The following is a 21,452-nucleotide window of genomic DNA, read 5'->3' as shown; positions in this document are numbered from 1 at the left end:
TCAACTTTCATAACCGTAAGGTTATGCTGCTCCCTACAGGAGTAGGACACTAGGCAGAGAAAAGCTTGAGTATGCCTATGAGGCAGTTTCTGAGGGTATACTCCCACTTGATGCTATAGGTATTCAGTTTTGTAACAAGCAGTGTCAGAAGAAAACCAACCCAACTCCACAAAACACCCTCAAAGGAGGACAAGTCCTCTAAACAGCAGCCTGCAAAACATTGCAGCCAAAAGAAGCATCCTCAGATGCCAACCACTTTATAAAACTTTGTGAATATGTGCACCGACGGACCAGTGGCTACTTTGCAAACTTGCACCACTGACGCCTGATGATGGAAAACACGCAGGAGGCACTAAGCACCCAAGTAGAATGTGCCCTGACAGGGAAAGGAGGAACCTGACCTTTAACAGAATAAGCCTGAACCAGTCTGCCTGATCCATATGGAAATGGTCACAGCAGCAGCAGCCAGCCCCTTGCAAGGTCCATCCATAAGAACAAACAGGAATCTGATTTTCTAAATGACTCCGTAGCTGCCAGGTACACTGATTGCCCGAACCACATCCAGGGAATGCAAAGCAACTTCCTTAGGATGCTTAGGACACAGGGAAGGCAACACCATGTCTTCATTCAGATGAAAATCGGAGACAACCTTTGGAAGGATAGATGGACATGGTCGAAGAACCACTAGATAATGGCAAGAGCACCGCCAGCTCAGACAACCTGCGCGCCGAAGTAATAGCCACCTTCTGGGACAATGTAAGCAGGGGAATCTCCCAAATATTTTCAAAGGGAGGTTTCTGAAGAACTGACAACACCAAATTGAGGTCTCACGGCGACAATGAAGACCGCACTAGGGGAGCCAAGTGTCTCAATCCCTAGAGAAAAATATGCACCAAGGAGTGCGAGGCCAACGGACATTAAAGGAAAATCGCCAAGGCCGAGACCTGGCCCTTGATGGTAAGAGACGATTAAGGGGGGGGGGATAGGATATTAATGTACAAATACTGTACTGGCAACCCTAGCATAAGGAACAAACTATTCAGAGAAAGGGAATACAATAAGACGTGGCCACTCACTTAAACTAGAGGAAAGGCGGTTTAACCTTAAGTACGTAGGGGGTTCTTTACTGTCAGAGCAGTAAGGATGTGGAATTCTCTTCCGCAAACAGTCGTATCAGCAGGGAGCATCGTTTCAAAAAAACTATTAGATGGGCACCTTAAAGACCACAACATACAGGGGTATACAATGTACGGTTAACAACACACACACACACACACACACACACACATCGTAGGTTGAACTGGATGGACTGATGTTTTTTTTTTTCCAACCTCACTATGTAACTATGTACTCCAGGCCAAATTTTGCTCGACCCCTCGCTGGAGGAAAGCCAAGATTCGAGTCAACGAAAAGGAGCGAGGGTGAACCCCATGAGACTCACACCACGCAATGTACATCTTCCAAGTGCGATGGTAAAGCTTCCTGAATGTAAATTTTCTAGGTTTTAAAAGCGTAGGAATCCCTGAAATCACACAACCCTCTATTCTTCAGCATTTGGCTTTCAACAGCCAAGCCATCAAAGCCAGCTACTAAAGCAGGATGGAAGATTGGTCCTTGGGACAGCAGATCTTCCCTGAGAGGAATCTCCAAAAAACATTGGCGACCAGCCATACCAGATTGGCGTACCAAGATAGGCAAGGGCCAGTCTGGAGCTACTAGAATGACAGGAATCTCTTCTGCCTCGATCCTGCTTAGGAGTCACGGAAGAAGCTTGAGACGAGGAAAAGCATATATCAGACGATAATGACTCCAGGGAGCCCCTAGGGCGTCCGTGTCAGAGGGTCCAGAGACTGTGCCACAAACATCTGAATTTTCCTGTTGAGGCGAGAGGCCAACAGGTCCACCTCGGGAGCCCCCCCAACTGGAGACACAACTGACTGAACACCTCTGGATGAAGTGACCATTCTCCTTGGACCAACACCTGTCGACTGAGATAGTCCACCTGCCAATTTTTCAACCGTGGAATGTGTACAGTAGAGAGCAGGAACGAACCATTCTGCCCACCTTAGAATGCCAGCTACTTCCCGAGCTGTCAGAACACTTTGGATAGACTGGCAACCGTTCCGTACAGAAGAAAAGATTTTTCCCTGAAGAAGTGCCAGAGAGCGAAGTCACCAAACCAGGGACCCCTTTGTTTTCCAGGTCAAAAGGATCAGATTGTCCAGAGACTGGGGATCTTTGTTTCACTTTACCTGAATCTCCTGTTGAACACTGCAAAAGGTAGACACCATCTCAGGCCCAGCACCCGCAAGCAAGTCCAAAGTGACGACCATCTGCTGGACAGCAGAAGCTGAATTGCTTCCTGCAACTTCTGAAGTTTTTGCAGAGGGAGAAACGCTCTGGTGGAGGCCGAATCAGTCCCAAATATTGCAGGCTCGTGGACGGGACCAGAGCAGACTCCTGAAGATTCAGAATCCAACCAAACTCCCTCAGCATTTGCAGAGTCATCTCCAAGTTGGCCAGCAGAGCAGTCAAAGACACTGCTCGCAAAAACAGATTGTCCAGGTACCCCGGTATTGCGATCCCATGCTGACACAGAAATTCCAGAACTGGGGCCAGCATTTTAGTGAAGACCAGATGAGTAGAGGCGAGACCAAAAGGGTACACATCACAAATTGATATTGCTCCTCGCCCATGGCAATTCAGAGGAAGCGCTGATGGGCGATACAAATGGGGACATGAAGGCAAGTGTCCTTGGTATCGATGGATGCGAGAAAGTCCCCGATGTAGGGATGCTATGATCGTGCGAATGGACTCCATTCAAGACTTCTGTACCCGCACAAGGCAGTTCAATGCCTTAAGGTCCAGCATTAGAAATATCTTGCCCTCCTTCCTGAGAAACGTAAACAGGTTTGAATAGAAACCTTGAAAGCGTTCCGCCATCGGAACCAGGATAATCACTCCTTGAGAAGTCTTGCACTGCCCCATGGAGATCCTGTAAGTGAGCAGATGGGGGGACAGAGGCTGCAATAGACTGAGCTGGGGGAAGGTGAGACTTGATTGGGAAGAAGGTGAACACGGGGGTCTGACCATTCCAGGGAGGGGCCCATGCCCACCCCAAAATCCGCCAGGGGCAGTGCTCCAGACAGGACACTGTTCCTTTGTAATGCGAGTGCTGTTGGCCAGGAGGAAACACTGGGACTCATGCTGAAGCCAGTTCGTATATGCCCTCGCGTGACGTTTTAACTCGCAGGCCAGCCCCCCCCCCATCCAGTGGGGCTATGTCTTGGCTGACCTAGCACAGAGCTGCGGTCTGAATGGGCTTGCTGGCCAGACTGGGGGGGGGGACCCTAAGGATCTACATTATGCAGTTTGTCATCAAGTCTGGCAGTTGATAGTAGATTCTCAAAATAATCAAAATAATAAAAAGGAAAAAATTTGATTTTTTGCTTAGCGAAAATCCATTTCTCCGAGTCCACCGACAGACGTAGCTGCTGCTGCTTTAAATCATAGATGGATGGGTAATAAGCCCCTCCCACTAGGAGTGACCAGGTAGAGCCTGGCAAGTAAAAAATCCAATTTTTTCTTTCGTCCACTGACAGACGTAGCTGCTGCTTTAAATCATAGATGGATGGGACATCCAAAAGCAGTAACCACTAAGGGGTGGGGAAAGGACAAACTTAAAAGACACAGCCAACTATATAACATGGAGCCCAACAAGCAACAACTGGGGCTCAATCAGCCAAAAGACACATCCACTCATTAAAACTTGGTTATCATATGTACAGACGACGTGGCCGCCTTGCAAACCTGCATCACCGACGCCTGATGGCAGAAAGCCAAGAGGCACTCAACGCCTGCGTAGTGAGCCATGACCGGGAAAGGAGAAACCTTGCCCTCAAGAGAAAACTCCTTCACCTGTCTGATCCATCGAGAGATGGTGGCCGCAGACGCAGCCTGACCCTTACAGGTTCCATCCGTATTCACAAAGAGTCCGACTTACGAAAGGACTCAGTAGTCTCCAGATACACCCATATCGTCCGAACCACAATCAAGCAATGCAAGGCAATTTCCTTAGGATGTGAAGGTTTTGGACAGAGTGATGAAAGCACTAGGTTTTCGTTCAGATGGAAGTCTGAAACCACCTTATGAAGAATCGACAGATTAAGCCGTTCCACTACCTTAACCCTGTGTATTACCAGATAAGAGCAGCAGCAAGATTGCACGCAGGGTTTCTGAACTAGCGGTGCTGAGGTGATCGCCACCAAAAAGGCAACTTTCTGCGACAAGGCAAACAAGGAAATGTGTCTTAGGTTCTCGAAAGGAGATTTCTGAAGAACCGATAGAACCAAATTAAGATCCCAAGGAGGTAACGAGACCTCCTGGGGGGAGCTAAATGGCAATCCCCCTGAAGAAATGTAGGAATCAAAGAGTGTGTAGACAAAGGGCGTTGGAAGTACACAGCCAAGGCCGAGATCTGACACTTAGAGTGCCCAACGCCAAACGTTGGCTAACCCCTTTCTGTAGAAAGGGGAGGATCCTGCTGATAGCAAAGGATCTAGGATGCAGCTTCAGTCATTCGCACCAAGCAACGTACGCTTTCCACGTGTGATAATAAATCTTCAGAGAAGATTAAGAGCTGTGTCCATCAAAGAACGAAAGAGTAAGTTTAAAAAAAAATAAAATAAATAAAATTAAGACTTAAATTAATGATCTGCAGCAAAGATAAAAAGGATGTGACTTCTAATTCACAAGCGTGGAGAACGGTGTAAACCATGGGTGTCCAACCTTTAGGCTTCTCCGGGCCACATTGAGTTTAGAGAAATTTTCTCGGGCCGCATATAAAATATATACTATAGTTAAGGTTTATAAGTTATAAAACGCCTCCACGTCCTTCCCGCGCCCCCCCTCCCCCGCACTAATTTAACTAGAGGATGATGATGAAATGGAATCAGTATATACAAAGGGTTACTTCTTAGAGATATTAAAGGAACACTAACCACATGACCATTTCAGTGATTTGAAGTGGTGATGGTGGAAGGAGTCAGAAACACTGCACATGGTGGGATAGTTACAGTTATGTGCTGGGGGATAGTTGCACTCCTAGCACATATGATTTAGGTAGCAAGAAAATTTAATGTCCTTATTCATACATGTATGAACAAGGACATGACGTATTCTGGTAAAACACAACTAGTTAAAAAAACATATTGCAACCATTTACACACGCTAATGCGCATACCTTTTTCTACCCATTTTGCAGACTTCTGCCGGTTACTGCTGGCGGGTACTGCTGGTGCGGTTACTGCTGGCTGGTCATGACATTGGGTACTGCTGGAGGAAGCAGCAGCTGCAATAGAGAGCAGCACCGCTGCTTCCTGTGTGGCTCTTGTCACAGGCGGAGTGCATTTCATATCACTCCGCCTGTGACAGAGCCGGAACTATACAGGAAGCGGCGGCTCTGTCACTGACTGCAGACATCCTAAGTCTCCTGCGGCAGCCGGGGGAATCGCACGGCACTTGCAGCCTAATGCGTGCCCATCCAATGCAGCTTTACCAGTGCATGCCCAGCCAATGCAGCCTGATCGGTGTCCATCCAATGCAGCCTCACAAGTGCATGCCCATCCAATGCAGCCTGATCAGTGTCCATCCAATGTACCTTCACCAGTGCGTGCCCATCCAATGCAGTCTGCAATGAAGAGAAAAGGAGAGCAACTGGATTACACAGAGCGGGGATCTCCAGCTTACCCGGCGGCCGCTGTCATACGAAGTCCTGCCTCCTGGACTGGCTCCTATGATATTAGTCACCAATGTGCTGTCTATCATAGGAGCCGGTCCAGGAAGCAGGGCTTTGTATGACAACGGCCGCTGGGTAAGCAGGAGATCCCTGATCTGCTTTTAATCCGGCCCCCCCCCCCCCCCGCCTCTTGTCTACAGTTAGTTGGAAGCCACTGTGGCTGTGTCCCCGACTCGACTTCTTTCCTCACCAGCAAAAAAAAATAATTGTCAGGGGGCAGTGGGCCGCATTGCCTGCAGTTTGGACATGCCTGGTGTAAACCGTTCAATCTGCTGACGCTGCTTTTTTTTTTGTTACTTAGCCCAGGTCTATAAAACTTTAAGGCAACATGATTTACAGTTGTCCTTAACATTTAGGATTAAGCAGGCCTTTAAGACTTAAGCTGTTCAGGCAAAATTTAGTAGCTCAACTGCAAAACTACATTTCCTACTTCTATATACTAATTGTAGCCAAGTGTTAGATAGAACAGAGAACTAAAATGGTGTAAACCACACCAGCTACATACAGTAGTGATTAATTGCACAATGCAATAAGTGAGTCACTAATAACTACTATATACGAATTGTGTAGGTAAAACCAAATTGAGCCATTTCTTTGTTCGGTTTTGTTGCCTCTAGCTAATTGTTGCCTCTAGCTAATGATTGCTAGTCTATGTAGTGGATTTCATACTGGAAAAATAACTAATAAAAAATACAAATTGTTCTTGTTTGTACATGGTAACATCATCTTTAGAGTCTAAAATACAGAAATTGCAAGTCAACTCTTGCCAAGCATATTAATAAATATTTTTTATTTTCAATTCTGCACATTGCGCTTTTACATTATCACATCCAAAACATTTAGCAAGTGGATGTCTAAATTGGTAAATCCTATATTTGGTTTGTTACCATTTTGTACAAAATTATAATTACAACATTTAACGCTAAAGGTTGTGTGCACGTGTACGTGTATAACGTTGACACAATCGAAAAGCAGAAAAAGGGAGAAAAAGGTGCAGGGTGTTACTCTCATCTTAAGAAATTATAACCCAGAAATCAACAAAATGTGCTTTGAACCTCTTCCCTTGAGAAAATAAAATTAAAAAGGAAAAGAAAATCTGGTAAAAATTCAAGAGACCAAATCAGAAAATTTTGTAAGACAGAAAACAGTGCGGTAATCATTCTGATAATTTCAATGAAAGTCATCATTTGTTTATTGTGTTTAATTTGCACCAGCTGTTGCCAACCAGCTACTACAAACAGGATTCCGGTGATCATTTAGGAGACAGTACTTAGTAAACTTTTCCTTCAGATACTGTCTAAACTGCTCCCGATTGCTGTAAAAGGACTGGTTGTTTGCCATAAAGGCCTGGATTTCATCCTGTGATAGGCCGTCTTCCTCTTCTGAAGTGCATTCTGATTCATCCTTTAAAAACAAAAAACAAAATATGAGATCTTGGTAAACTTCCCAAAGGGCACTTCACCACAAAATTAAAACTAGAGATGTAGAATAAGTAGTAAAACAAAAAGTTAACATAAGTGCGGCAGTAGAGCGACTAATCAAAAGTGTCACATCAGTTTAAGGAGATTCACCTCTTATGCTCCGGAACTAGCATTACAACTTGGTTTGGAACAATGGCAGCCTACACCATTGCAGAGATGACATGCTCTGCTTGATAACAGTCATCCTAAGATGTTCCCTTTATTAAGCTGTGCTTTAAACTGGTTCCTGAATCCAAGAAAACAGGCCACACACAAATGATTTGGATTTACAAGATATTAACCAGTTCTGGACCGGAAGGATTTGCCCCTTTACCAGGACCAGGCCATTTTTTTGCGATTTGGCACTGCGTTACTTTAACTGAAAATTGCGTGATCGTGCGACACTGTGCCTAAATAAAATGTATGTCTTTTTCATTATATAATACATTTTCACATTCTGCTATAGAACATTGCAAAAAAATATTTTGATGGGTTTGGGCAAGAGTTATCGCGTCTACAAACTAGGGGAAAGATTTGTCAGTTTTTACTAGTAATGGCGCCGATCTGCGATTTTTAGCGGGACTGCGACATTGCGGCAGACAGATCGGACCCCTAACTGACATTTGCCACTTTTTATTTGGGGGGGGGGGGCGGTTGGGGCAGTGACATTACTATAGTAATCAGTGCTTAAAAAAAAAAAAAAAAAAAGTGATTTTTGTCTTACCGTAAAATCCTTTTCTCTAAAGTTAATTGACGAACGCAGTCTTCTGTTCTCAATAGAATTAGGGTTATGCTGCCCCCTACAAGAGTAGGGCACTGGGCAGAAAAAAGATCTGGGTACGCCTATGGGCAGTCCCAGAAGGTATACCCTCTCTCCCTGCTATAGGATTTCAGTTTTGTATTAAAGCAGTATCCGAACAATACGAACCCAACTCAATAGAGGGGCTGGTACTGCGTCCGTCAATGAACTTCAGAGAAAAGGATTTTACAGTAAGACAAAAATCCCATTTTCTCCATCGTTCATTGAGGGACACAGTCTTCTGTTCCCAATAGCAGTAGGGACGTCCTAAAGCAGCGCCATAAAACACGAGAGGTGGGAACAGCAGAGAATAATTCCCCAAGGAGGAACCACAGCCAACCAGGCAACATAGTACTCATCAGAAAAAACAAGATGAGACCCACCTGAAAAAATAAAAACACCCTCAAGGGAGACTAAAAACGCCCTTAAACAGCGGCCTGCAAAACTTTGCGGCCAAAGGAAGCATCTGCAGATGCTAGCACATCTACCTTCTAAAACTTTGCAAACCTGAACCACAGATGCCCGATAGCGAAAAGCCAGGAAGCACTAAGCACCCAAGTAGAGTGCGCCTTAACAGGGAAAGGTGAAACCTGACCCTTAATTGAATAAGCCTGCACATCTGTGTCTGCTCAATCTTGAAATAGTCGCAGCAGACATAGGGCAGCCCTTTCTTTGGTCCATCTGTGAGGACAGAGCGAATCTGACTTTTGAAAAAAGACTCCGTAGTCCCCAAGTACACCCAGATTGCCCGAACCACATCCAAAGTATGCAATGCAAATTCCTTAGGAAGTTTAGGACACAAGGAGGGTAACCATGTCCTCTGGAAAACCGACAGCACCAAATTAAGATCCCAAGATGGCAACGGAGGTCGCACCGGAAGAACCAAATGTCGCACATCCTGGATAAAACTACGTAACAGGGAATGGGTGGCTAATGGCCTTTGGAAAAAAATGGCCAGGGCAAAACCTGACCCTTGATAGTAACTCAAGGCCAAAATTTCGATCAACCCCTCGTTGAAGGAAAGCCAAGATCTGAGCCACCAAGAGGGGGAACCCCAAGAAACTCACACCACGCAATATACCAATTCAAAGTGCGATGATAGATGTTTCTAGAAGTCGCTTTTCTCGCTTTAAGCAGAGTGGGAATCACAGAAGCAGACAATCCCTTGTCCTTCAGTACCTGGCTTTCAACAGGCAAGCCATCAAAGCAAGCGTCCATAAAGCCGGATGGAAAATTGGTCCTTGAGACAGCAGATCCTCCCTGAGAGGAAGTCTCCAATGAACGTCTGCGAGACAGCAGATCCTCCCCGAGAGAAAGCCTCCAATGAACGTCAGCGTACCAAGCCGGCGAGGCCATTCCGGAGCCACAAGGATGACCGAAAACCCATTCCTCAATCCATCGAAGAAGTTTCGGCAGCAACTTGAGCGGAGGAAAAGCATACATCAGCCAATAATGCCCCTACGGTGCCACCAGCGCATCAGTGGTGTCTGCCACAGGGTCCCGAGAGCGGGCCACAAATCTCTGCACTTTCCTGTTGCTCCGAGATGCCAACAGATCTACCTCTGGAGTGCCCCAACGAGCCAAGGTCTGCCGACTGAAGTAATCCGCCTGCCAATTTTCCACTCCCGGAATGTGAACAGCGGAGAGAGCCGGAACAAAGCGTTCCACCCACCGAAGGATGCCTGCCACCTCCAAGGCCGCAAGGACCCTTCTGTGCCCCCTTGGTGATTGACATAAGCCACATCCATCCAGTGGATTAGTCAAAGCCTGACCGGGCTCAGCTCCAGAACATTGATCGGTTACCTGGATTCCTCCAGAGACCAGACCCCTTGAGCAGAAAGCTTGTCGAGAACACCTCCCCACCCGGACAGACTGGCATGCGTGGTGATCACTGTCCAATATATGGGGGGAAGAATTTTCCTTGTTTGAGCGTCGGGGACTGAAGCCACTGTAACAGGGACCCCCTGGTCACCTGGCTCAACTGGATCCGATTGTCCAGAGAACTTGGATCTTTGTTCCATCTGAGAAAATTTTCCTTGTGGAGTATTCTCGTGTGAAATTGAGCGTAAGGTACCACGTCGAAGGACAACACCATCAGTCCCAGAACTCTCATACAAGTCCGACCATTTGCTGGACAGCAAAAGCTGAATCGCAGACTGGAGTTTAAGTTTTTCTGGAGGAAGAAACACCCTGGCTGAGGACGAGTCCAAAGCTAGTCCAGCCTCATGGAAGGAATCAGGGATGACTTCTGAAGAGTCACAATCCACTCTAACTCCTCCAGAGTTCTCATGGCAATTTCTAAGTTTGTCACCAGTGCTGTGGGAGACTCTGCACGGAGAAGCATATCGTCCAGGTAACCCAGGACCGATATCCCCCGCTGGCGTAATAAGGCCAGGACCGGAGCCAACACCTTTGTGAAGATCCAAGGAGCAGAGGCGAGACCAAAGGGCAACATCACAAACGGATAGCGATTCTCTCCCACGGCAAAACACAAACGGTTAAGGTCTTGCTCATATTGGGATGTGAAGGTAGGCATCTTTGATATCCATGGAGGCCAGGAAATCCCCTTGGTATAGGGAGGCCACCACGTGAGAATAAATTCCATCCTGAATTTTTGAACTTTCAAAGAAATTCAGAGCCTTCAGGTCCAGAATTGGACGCATCTTGCCCGCCTTCCTGGGGACTGTAATCAGGTTGGAGTAAAGGTCCTGAAAACGTTCCGAGAAGAGAACGATTACTCCTTGTTGTACCAGGTCCTGTACTGCCGCCCCAAAAGAGCCTGTAAGCGATCCGGGGACAGTCGCACATTGGAAGGGGAAAACCTTACCGGAGGGACAGATTGAAACTCGATCTTGTAGCTGGACCGTATGACCTTGTGCACCCACTTGTCTTGTATCCGGGATAGCCACAGATCCGGAAACCGCAAAGACGTCCCCCCACCCCAGATTCTTAGAAGTCTGATCCGCAGACCAGCTATTTAGTCAAAGTATAGGCCGGAGGACGACTGCCGACACCGACAGTCGCGCCAATATAGGAGCCGCATCCAGCGAGGCATCGCAAACAAAATGCAGCCCCTGGATCAACTATTCCGTCAGCTCCTGAAAGGCAGGAGGAAGTTGTACCCCCCCAGGTCACGGCATAGTAACTTAGCCCATTTGAGACACAAGGGCAAAAGTAAACACCGGTCTGAGCGCTCACCCCACCAGGGAGTACATATTGCAGGCCACAGACACTGCCTTTCTATCCGGCAGATCCTTAAAAGGACAAGGTATTCTCCACTGGAATCAGTCCACTTCTTAACAACGGACTCTTCAAAGGGGTATCACCTAGCAATCCGCTTAGGCACCCCAGGGGGATGCTTTGGGCAGTCACACTCTTTTTTGACCATGTTGTCAAAACACGTGGGAAGGGGGGGGGGGGGACCTTAACCGCTCTGGACGGAGTGCAAAAAGTAACCTGCACTTCAGTCACGTCCTCCATTTTTAGGGTCTCATGCACAGATACAACTAGTGCGTCCACTAGCGCTTTTTTTTTTTGCGTGGTGGCTGAGGGAGAGAGGTGTCATCCTCATTATCAGAGGAGACCGAGCGTGAGGTAGTAGACCCGGCAGGGAGACCCACGTCTGCAGTGGCTGAATCAGATTCAGAATCTAACATCAGATGAGGCAGGGGTAGGAGGGTGGAGTTTTTTGCCACCCCATCCTTTACAGACCACCTGTACCCGGGACACAAAGGATTCCAAGACTGCCGACAGCGCATCTATGGATAGCTGGGATCCGGAGGGCCCTGCGGCCTCCTGGAGGGGTGTCAGATGGGGAAAAAAATGTTACGCAGGGTCAATGTTGCACTAGGGGAACCCCGCAGGAAAAAGTTGGGGGGAAAAAAAAAAAAAACACGTTTTATTAAAGAGTCCCCAAGAGGTTTAGGCCGAACGCACACCCCCAGCAGAGAGAGCCCCCACCAGACTCACCCCCGATGGGACTATGTCACGGCCAACCTAGCGCGGAGCTGGCCGGCTGGGGTGACCACCGGATCTATATATCCAGCCAGTTTCCCAGATCCAGCATAGTTGCTTGTAGGTCTCACATGAAAAAAATCCGGTGGAAAACCTACCTAGAATTTTTTTTTTTTGCCAGGACCAGAGATCCCAGGAAGGAACTAGGTCCTTAATCCTGACTAGGCAGATTAAAAACGGACATCCTATAGCAGGAAGAGGGTATACCCCCTGGGACTGCCCACAGGCATAGCCAGAACTTTTTTCTGCCTAGTGTGTCCTATTCCTGTAGGGGGCAGCATAACCCTACTGCTATTGAGAACAGAAGACTGCCTCCGTCAATGAACGATAGAGAAATATGCAGTGTTACTATAATAATGACATTGGCAGGGAAGGGGTTAACAGTGGTGATCAAAGGGTTAAGGGTGAGGTTAGGGGAGTGTTTTCTAACTGTATGGGGGATGGACTTGTGAAAAGACCACAGAGACCTGTGATCCTATATAGAAGGATCACAGGCGCTCTGATCACTTCAGAGAGAAGAACAGTCAGCTGTGTTTACAATAGCTGACCGTCCTCTTAGCAGGGAGAGACCACGGGTGCCCGGCGGAGTGTGCTCGCCCACCCCCTCTCCCCCCCCCCCCCCCCAGCAGATGCGTGCCCGATGTAGAGCTACGTCGATTCGCGCAAGAGAGCAGTAAAACTGCGCCAGGCGATCAGGAACCGTTTAAACAAGCACGTAGCTTCCAGAACACACTTCATGTGCTGGGGCTCCCTAAAAGAGAAGCAGTAGTTACACCTTTGGAATTTATTTTCAGAGTACTACACGCTGGTGTGTTGCCGCGCAGCATGTTGATGCAGTCAGGCATGCAAAAAGATGTGCCTACAGTACTCAGGACTGTCCATACACACTGATGGACAGCAGATTTGCTTTGTGTACCAGTAAGAAGTGCTTCTGCAAGCAGCAGCACAGAGCACGTCACTGCAATTTTGTGTAATTTTTTTTTTTTTTAGGTTCAAAAATAAAACAAGCCAGATGGTTATACATTAGGCCTTGCAGGTAATTTTGTGTTGAGGGTTCATTTCTAGTTTAAAGAATAGGTTAACCTTTGGAATATGTTACACCTGTTTTAGGAGGGGGGGGGGGGGTGACCATGTTCCCAATCCCCCCCCCCCCCCCCCCCATTCACTGATTGTGGATACAATTGCTTTGCAGGCTCCTGCAGTGAAAAAATAATGCATTTTTTTCTGTAAACAAATTTGTAAATATTAGGTTTCCCTTAAAGGCCTATAAGATTTAAAAACAGCAACTATCTAGTAAAGTCCCCACCTAAACAATCCATTCAATCTAATACCCAGTCAGGTAGTAACTCGCACTAGCTAATTTTACTGATCTATTTGGCCAGCTTAACCGCTTACCGACCGCCCGCCGCAGGTTTACAGCGGCAGGCTGGCTCGGCTGCGTGAACCGACATAGGGGTACGTCAGCTCGTGGGAGCGGTCCTTGGGGGGAGCTTGCACCTGCCCCCACTAGGCAGAAGGGATGCCGATCCATGGGACCAGCGGCACCGATTGCCGCCGGGCACCCGCGATCACTGCCTGCTGATAGAGAGACCCCTGGTCAGCTGTTGTAAACATAGCAGATCGTTATCTCTGAAATTATCACAGAGTGCCTGCAATCCTCCTATATAGGAACACAGGTCACTAATCATTTCACAAGTCTCCACCCCCCCCCCCCCCCCCCCCCCCATTAGAAAACACTCCCCTAGGCTCATACTTAACCCTTTGATCACCCCTAGGTAAACCCCTTCCCTGCCAGTGTCATTACAGTAACAGTGCATATTTTTTAGCACTGATTACTTTAGTAATGTCACTGGTCTCCCCAAAAGTGTCAAAAATGTCAGTTAGGGGTCCACTGCAATGTTGTAGTCCCACTAAGAACAGCAGATCGCCGCCATTACTAGTATTAAAAAAAAAAAAAAAAAAAAACCACACACGACAAAATCTTTCCCCTAGTTTGAAGACCTAAAACTTTTGTGCAAACCGATTAAAATACGCTTATTGGGATTTTTTTTTTTTACCAAAAATATGTAGCAGAATACAAATTGGCCCTAAAGGATGAGAAAAAAAAAAAAAAAAAATGTAATTACATTTTTTTTGGAATGTTATATAACAATGTGAAATTATATATATATATATATATATATATATATATATATATATATATATATATATATATATATAATGGTTTGGGGGTTCCAAGTAGTTTTCTAGCAAAAAAAAAAAAAAAAAAAAAAAAAAAAAATGATTTTAGCTTGTAAACACCAAGTGTCAAAAAAAAGGCTCGGTCTTAAGTGGTTAAGGGGGCAAATCCTTCCGGCCCAGAACTGGTTAAAGTGCATGTTTTTAGGTGTGTTTAGAATCAAAGATGAAAAAATTGGATTTTTGTAAAAACTTACCGTAAAATCCTTTTCTCTTAAGCTCACTGACAGACGCAGTCCTCTTTGATTAATATCAAATTGGGTTATACTGCCCTCTACAGGAGTAGGACACTAGGCAGAAGAAAACGTTCTGGCCACACCTTAGGGGCAGTCCCAGAGGGTATATCCTCTATCTCTGCTACAGGATGTCAGTTATGTCACCAAGCAGTGTCAGAGAATTTAACCCAATCCAACTCAAAAATAGAGGGGCGGGTACTGCGTCTGTCAATGAGCTTGAGAAAAGGATTTTATGGTAAGTTCTTACAAAAATCCAATTTTCTCTGTCGCTCATTGACAGACGCAGTCCTCTTTGATTAATATCAAATTGGGACACCAAAGCAGTGCCACAAATGAGGGGTGGGATAACGGAAATCAAAATTCAAATCCAGAAGGCCCAACCGGTGCTGACTAGAAGTTTTAAAGGCTCATCAAACAAAGGATGAGACTCAACTGAAAACCCAACAGAAAAAAACCCCTCAAGGTAGACCACCGGTCTCCTCAAACAGCGGCCTGCAGAACCTTGCGGCCAAAAGAGGCATCTGCCGATGCCATCACACCAACTTTATAGAATTTTGCAAAGGTATGCACCGACGACCATGTAGCCGCCTTGCAAACCTGAAGCACTGACGCCTGATGGCGAAAGGCCCAGGAAGCACTAAGCGCCCGAGTGGAGTGCGCCTTAACAGGGAACGGAGGCTCCCGACCCTTAATAGAATAAGCCTGTACCACCGTCTGTCTGATCCATTTGGAGATAGTCGCGGCAGATGCAGGCAACCCCTTCTTAGGGCCATCCGTGATCACAAAAAGTGAATCCGTCTTACAAAATGAATCCGTAGTATTCAAGTATACCCTGATCGCCCGAACCACATCCAAGGAATGCAACGCGAATTCCCGAGGATGAGTGAGCTTAGGACACAGGGAAGGCAATACGATGTCCTCATTCAAATGAAACTCTGAAACCACCTTAGGAAGGAAGGATGGATTCGGACGAAGAACCACCTTATCCCTATGAACCACCAGATATGGGGAACGACAGGACAATGCGGCCAGTTCCGACACCCTGCGTGCAGAAGTGATAGCCACCAAGAAGGCCACCTTCTGGGATAAAGCAAGGGAATCTCCCTGATATTTTCAAAGGGAGGTCTCTGGAGAACCGACAGCACCAAATTAAGATCCCAGGGCGGCAAGGGTGCACGCACCGGCGGAGCCAGGTGCCGCACTCCCTGGATGAAACTCCGCATCAAGGAATGAGTAGCCAGAGGCTTCTGAAAGAAGATTGCCAACGCTGAAACCTGACCCTTGATGGTGCTCAAGGACAGTTTCTGCTCAACCCCCTTTTGCAGAAAGGCCAATATTCGGGCCACCGAGTAAGAACGTGGAGGGAACCCAAGGGATTCACACCACACGATATAAGACTTCCATGTGCGATGATAGACTTTACTGGAAGTCGCTTTCCTCGCTTTAATTAGAGTAGGAATAACTGAAGCTGACAACCCTTTGTCCTTCAGCACCTGGGTCTCAATAGCCAGGCCGTTAAAGCCAGCGATTGTAAAGCAGGATGGAAGATCGGTCCCTGAGACAGCAGATCCTCCCTGAGAGGAAGTCGCCAAGGAACGTCTGCGACCAGCCTGACCAGGTCGACGTACCAGGCCCGACGAGGCCAGACCGGAGCTACCAGATAACTGGAATTCCCTCCACCTCTATCCTGTGAAGAAGTTTCGGCAGCAACTTGAGAGGAGGGAAGGCATACAGTAGCTGATACTGCCCCCACGGGGCGACCAGCGCGTCTGCTAGAGGATCGCGGGAGCGAGCTACAAACCTCCGCACCTTCCTGTTGAGCCGAGATGCCAACAGATCCACATTCGGGGTGCCCCAACAAAGGCACAGTTGGTGGAATACCTCTGGATGAAGAGACCATTCCCCTTGATCCAGAATCTGACGGCTGAGATAATCTGCCTGCCAATTCTCCACCCCTGGAATGAATACCGCGGAGAGAGCTGGAACAAATCGTTCCGCCCAACAAAGAATGCTGGCCACTTCTATGGCCGCCAGGACACTCTTGGTGCCCCCCTGGTGATTGACGTAAGCCACTGCTGTGGCATTGTCCGACTGGATCCGCACCGGGCTGCCCCGGAGCTGCTCGGTCCAATGAATCAGACAAAGTCTGATCGCTCTCAGTTCCAATACATTTATCGGTAACCTGGACTCTTCCAGGGACCAGAGCCCCTGAGCAGATAATTTGCCGAAAATTCCTCCCCACCCGGATAGACTGGCATCCGTGGCGACAATCGTCCAGTATATTGGAAGAAATGACTTCCCCTGGCTGAGCATCGGAGACCGAAGCCACCAGACCAGAGACTCCCTGGTCCGCTCGCTCAGTCGGATCCGATTGTCCAGGGAATCGGGATTCCGGTTCCATTTGAGAAGAATCTCCTTTTGAAGGATTCGGCTTTGGGACTGGGCAAATGGTACTGCCTCGAAGGAAGCCACCATCAGACCAAATACCCTCATGCAAGTCCGAAGGGAAGGCCAGTTGACGGACAGTAACAACTGAATCGTTGATTGAATCTTCTGGAGTTTCTCCACAGGGAGAAACACTTTTGCCAGGGATGTGTCTAAAATTAGACCCAGATATTCCAGCCTCCTGGTGGGAACCAGAGATGACTTCTGCAGGTTCACCAGCCACCCAAACTCTTGCAAAGAGATCATGGTGATCTCCAAGTTTAGCAACAGAGCCTGCGGAGACTCCGCACGAAGCAGAAGATCGTCTAGGTAACCTAGAATCGATATGCCTCGCTGTCGCAACAGCGCCAAAAGTGGGGCCAACACCTTTGTGAAGACCCGGGGAGCCGAGGCGAGACCAAAGGGTAACGCCGCAAACTGATAATGGTTCTCTCCTATGGAAAAATGCAGGAAACGCTGATGTCCTGCGTAAATGGGAATGTGAAGATAGGCATCCTTGATGTCTATGGACGCCAGAAAATCCCCCTGATGCAGGGAGGCCGCTACTGTGCGAATGGACTCCATCTTGAATTTCTGTACCCTGACAAAAAGATTGAGTGCTCTTAAGTCCAGAATTGGACGCACCTTGCCTCTTTTCTGGGTATTGTGAATAGGTTCGAATAGAACCCCTGAAAACGCTCTGTCCAAGGAACATGGACCACCACTCCTTGTTGCATCAAATCAGTTACTGCCCCCCGCAAAGCTTTTAAGAGATCCGGGGATAGTCGAATATTGGAAGGGAAGAATCGCACCGGTGGAAGTGATCGACACTCGATCTTGTATCCCGACCGTATGACTTTGCAAACCCATTTGTCCGGGATTCTGGAAAGCCATGGATCCGGAAACCGGTGAAGACGTCCCCCACCCCAGATATGGGTGGGGGCGCACCTTCAGGCTTTAGTGGTCTTATGTTCAGCTCTGGAAGAGCTGGACTTTTGTTTACCCGACAAAAAAACTTTTTATGAGCGGAAAAGGAAGGCCCCCGTCTCTGACGAGGTCCTTTACCCTTAGTATTCTGTGGCAAAAAAGTGCTTTTGCCCCCAGTGAGATCCTTAATAATCTCATCCAAGGTGGCCCCAAACAGCCGATTCCCTTGAAAGGGGAGATTAGCCAAAGCTTTTTTGGAACCTTGATCCGCCGACCAGCACTTTAACCACAACACACGCCTGAGGACCACTGCTGAAATCGATACACGCCCCAACAATGGAGCGGCGTCACAGACAAACTGTAGCCCTTGTATCATCTGCTCCAGCAAGTCCGATACTGCCGGGGGGATACTTCTCCCCTCTAGGTCACGGCGTAACAACTTGGTCCATTCTGTCAATGTTTATGAAACCAAACCAATTGCAATCACTGGCCTAAAGGCTGAACCTATCAGGGAAAAAATTGAGCGGGATAGCGCTTCCACCTTACGATCCACCGGATCCCTAAAGGACGGAGCGTCCTCCAACGGGATAACAGTAGCTTTATTTAGTCTGGAAATCGGTGAATCCACCAATGGTGGTACCGTCCATTTCTTAAGTAGAGATTCCTCAAACGGATAGCGCCTAGCAATCCGTTTGGAAATACCAGGGGTTTGTTTCGGACGACCCCATTCCTCTTTAATTATATTACCAAAACATTTGGGCAAGGGGAACACCTTCGCCATCTTGGTAGGTTTGAGAGTACCGAAAGGAATTTCAGTATCAGCTACCTCAGTCCGAGAAACCTTAAGACTTGAGGTTACACCGGCAGACACAATTAGTGCATCCACCAACGCCTCTTCTTGTGCTATGGCAGAAGCAGAAACGTCCTCCTCACTATCTGAGGAGACGGTACCCGAGACACAAGCCCCCGAAGAGGGACCTGCAGCCGCAGCGATAGGCTCAGAATCTGTATCTGATATGTCAGATGAAATAGGGGTAGGCGGGGGTCGTTTCTTCGCCCCCCCGTCCCTGACAGGCCACCTCCACCCAGGATACAAAAGACTCCAGGACCGTTGATAATGCATCTATATTGAGTGGAGAGTTGGAGGGTCCCGTGGCCACCTCGAGGGGATCAGGTGGGGATACATGCGTCGCAGGGTCCATGGCAAAGCCAGGCACCTGTCAGCAAACAAATGACAAAATTTGCAATTAAAAGAAAAAAAACTTTTTCTCTTTAAGGTAATCCCTCAGCGCAATAGCGCCCCTCAGTGACCACTTGCTTTGGAGCCCCCTCAGCGAGAGAAGAGATACCCCCAAGGCTTACCACCTGATGCACAGAAGTTCCTATCGAACTGCTCTCAGCGCTGTCTTTACAGGACAGGAAGTCTTGTGGATTGATTTACCCGGGTAAAGGAAGTGGCCCCGCCCCTTCCAGCACTCCCACCGCTGCTCCACGAGTCTGGGTGGATCCAAGATGGCCGCCGCCATAGCGGGGACATCTGGGTTACGCCAAAATGGCGGCCCCGCGTGGCCCACGATAGCATGGCGCTCCGCGCGCCGTGACCGCTCTGCAGCCGACCGAGTTACATCGGTAACTCCCGCGGCCCCATACCTGAACCCTTTAGACTGACGCCTGATGGCGTCCTGGGTTCATGCTGCAGCCGACCGATCGCTCCAAAAGCCAGTGTTCCATGCTGCAACCGACCGAACCACCGGTAGGTATCCGACAGTGAGAATGCCTGCGGTGCCATCCCCATCCCTGACAATCTCGAAGGGATGTTGTTCCGTGCCCCTGACAACCTTAGCGATTGAACGGTAAGTGTCTTGACAAACTGTATGATCGATTTACTAGTAATGCGGCCCCATACTCCACCTTTGTCGTGACTTACAGGATAGTAAGCTCTTGAACCAAGCCTCCTGGAATCTTTACAGGACAGGTCTTACTTACCAACCTTATATCGGTGGGGAAGATAGGAGGAGTATGTTTACCGGATAAAAGGGGAACCCGGGATTATGAGGGTCCGATTATCCCACGGAGGGGCCCGCGTCCACAGAGGAAGAGGGGGAACCTTCTACTTACCATACCGAAACCGGCGGGCCCAAACTCCTGACAGAACCCCTCTTCACCGTGGCTGGGGGGCTGTCGGCCAACACAGACGCCGCGACTCCAATACAGATTGGTCGTAGGCGTCCTGGCGAGACGTTTAACTCGCAGGGCCAGTCCCCGACCAGTGGGACTATGTCGCGGCCGACCCAGCGCGAAGCTAGGGCCTGCACACGTTCGCTAGCCGGCTGGGGTGACCACTGGATTTCAACATCCAGCCCGTCGCCCAGCTCCAGCATAATTGCTTGCATGTGTCGCGGCCGACCCAGCGCGGAGTTGGAATCTGCACGTGCTAGTAGGCCGGCTGGGGTGACCACTGAACCTCAACATCCAGCCAGTCGCCCAGATCCGGCATAATTGCTTGGAGAACACAGGAACAACTGGAGAAAAAAAGCCAACTAAAAAGGATTTATATAAAAAAAAAATCTTGCCAGGACCAAAGATTCCAGCAAGGAACTTAGGTCCTTACTCCTGACTAGACAGAAAAAAAACTGACATTCTGTAGCAGAGAGAGAGAGAGAGAGAGACAGAGGATATACCCTCCGGGACTGCCCCTAAGGTGTGGCCAGAACGTTTTCTTCTGCCTAGTGTCCTACTCCTGTAGAGGGCAGTATAACCCAATTTGATATTAATCAAAGAGGACTGCGTCTGTCAATGAGCGACAGAGAAATTAGTGTTACCTGCATAAGTGTGTAGCAGCTACAGAAGTGATTTTCTTATTACTGAGAAAAATGTACTTGCAGTAAATGAAAGCTCTATAGTACAACTTCAGCTATATGTAGCTCAGTTGTCATAGACCTTTAGAAGTCTTTGGGGATACCTTACAGAACAAGCGTTAATAACTACTTGAGTGTTTAAGGCAGCTGTTAGTAATCATGTCACATACCAATTCATGTTTTCAATGTATGAAAAGCAAAATCTAGGTGTTACCAGTAAAGTACTACAACTGTGCAACACAGCTTCTAAAGAAAAAAGAAAAAAATTCTCAATGTCACAAGCTGCTATCCTACCAACAAAATGTGCAGCAAGAGAGGAAAAAAATCAAAAACAAAAAACTAACCAGAAGTTCTTTTAAGGTTTTTGTTTCTCTTCCACCTTCCAAATTTTGTGATGGCTGTCCTAACCCTGTGCATTTTAAAAATTCACTCCGGTGATCTATGCATGACTGTCCATTGATTTTCGTGGAAGAACAGCAGCTGTCAGCCTTGCCATCTTTGGACTGGTCGTTGTGTATGTTGCCTGCAATTTCTGATGCACAGGCTGCATGCTGAAAAAAAAAAAAAAAAAAAAAAAAAACACACGTTTAAAACACTATCATACATCACATTTTAAAATACAGATGAAAATAGGACACAAACTTTTCATTAAAAAAAAATCCCTATTAGCAAAGAGATAGCTCAAATAATAAACATTCC

General features: G+C 47.7%; 1 protein-coding gene across 1 annotated transcript in view; it reads right to left on the bottom strand.

Annotated features, from left to right (window-relative positions):
- Nucleotides 1-6,567: 6,567 nt before the first annotated feature.
- The window catches only part of GGNBP2 (gametogenetin binding protein 2), a 56,037-nt gene continuing 41,152 nt past the window's right edge, over nucleotides 6,568-21,452 (bottom strand). Inside the window, exons 12-13 of the mRNA XM_082248350.1 lie at nucleotides 21,098-21,304; nucleotides 6,568-7,201 (exon numbers count right to left, since the gene is read on the bottom strand). Of these exons, the coding sequence (XP_082104476.1) occupies nucleotides 6,998-7,201; nucleotides 21,098-21,304 (411 nt within the window). The 3' untranslated portion in view covers nucleotides 6,568-6,997. The remainder of the gene's footprint in view (nucleotides 7,202-21,097; nucleotides 21,305-21,452) is intronic.

This window comes from Pelophylax lessonae (genome assembly GCF_965119305.1).
Source record: "Pelophylax lessonae genome assembly, chromosome: 2".
Lineage (NCBI taxonomy): Eukaryota > Metazoa > Chordata > Amphibia > Anura > Ranidae > Pelophylax > Pelophylax lessonae.
The sequence above is the reverse complement of the archived record's forward strand: the minus strand, read 5'-3'. Positions and strand labels throughout refer to the sequence as shown.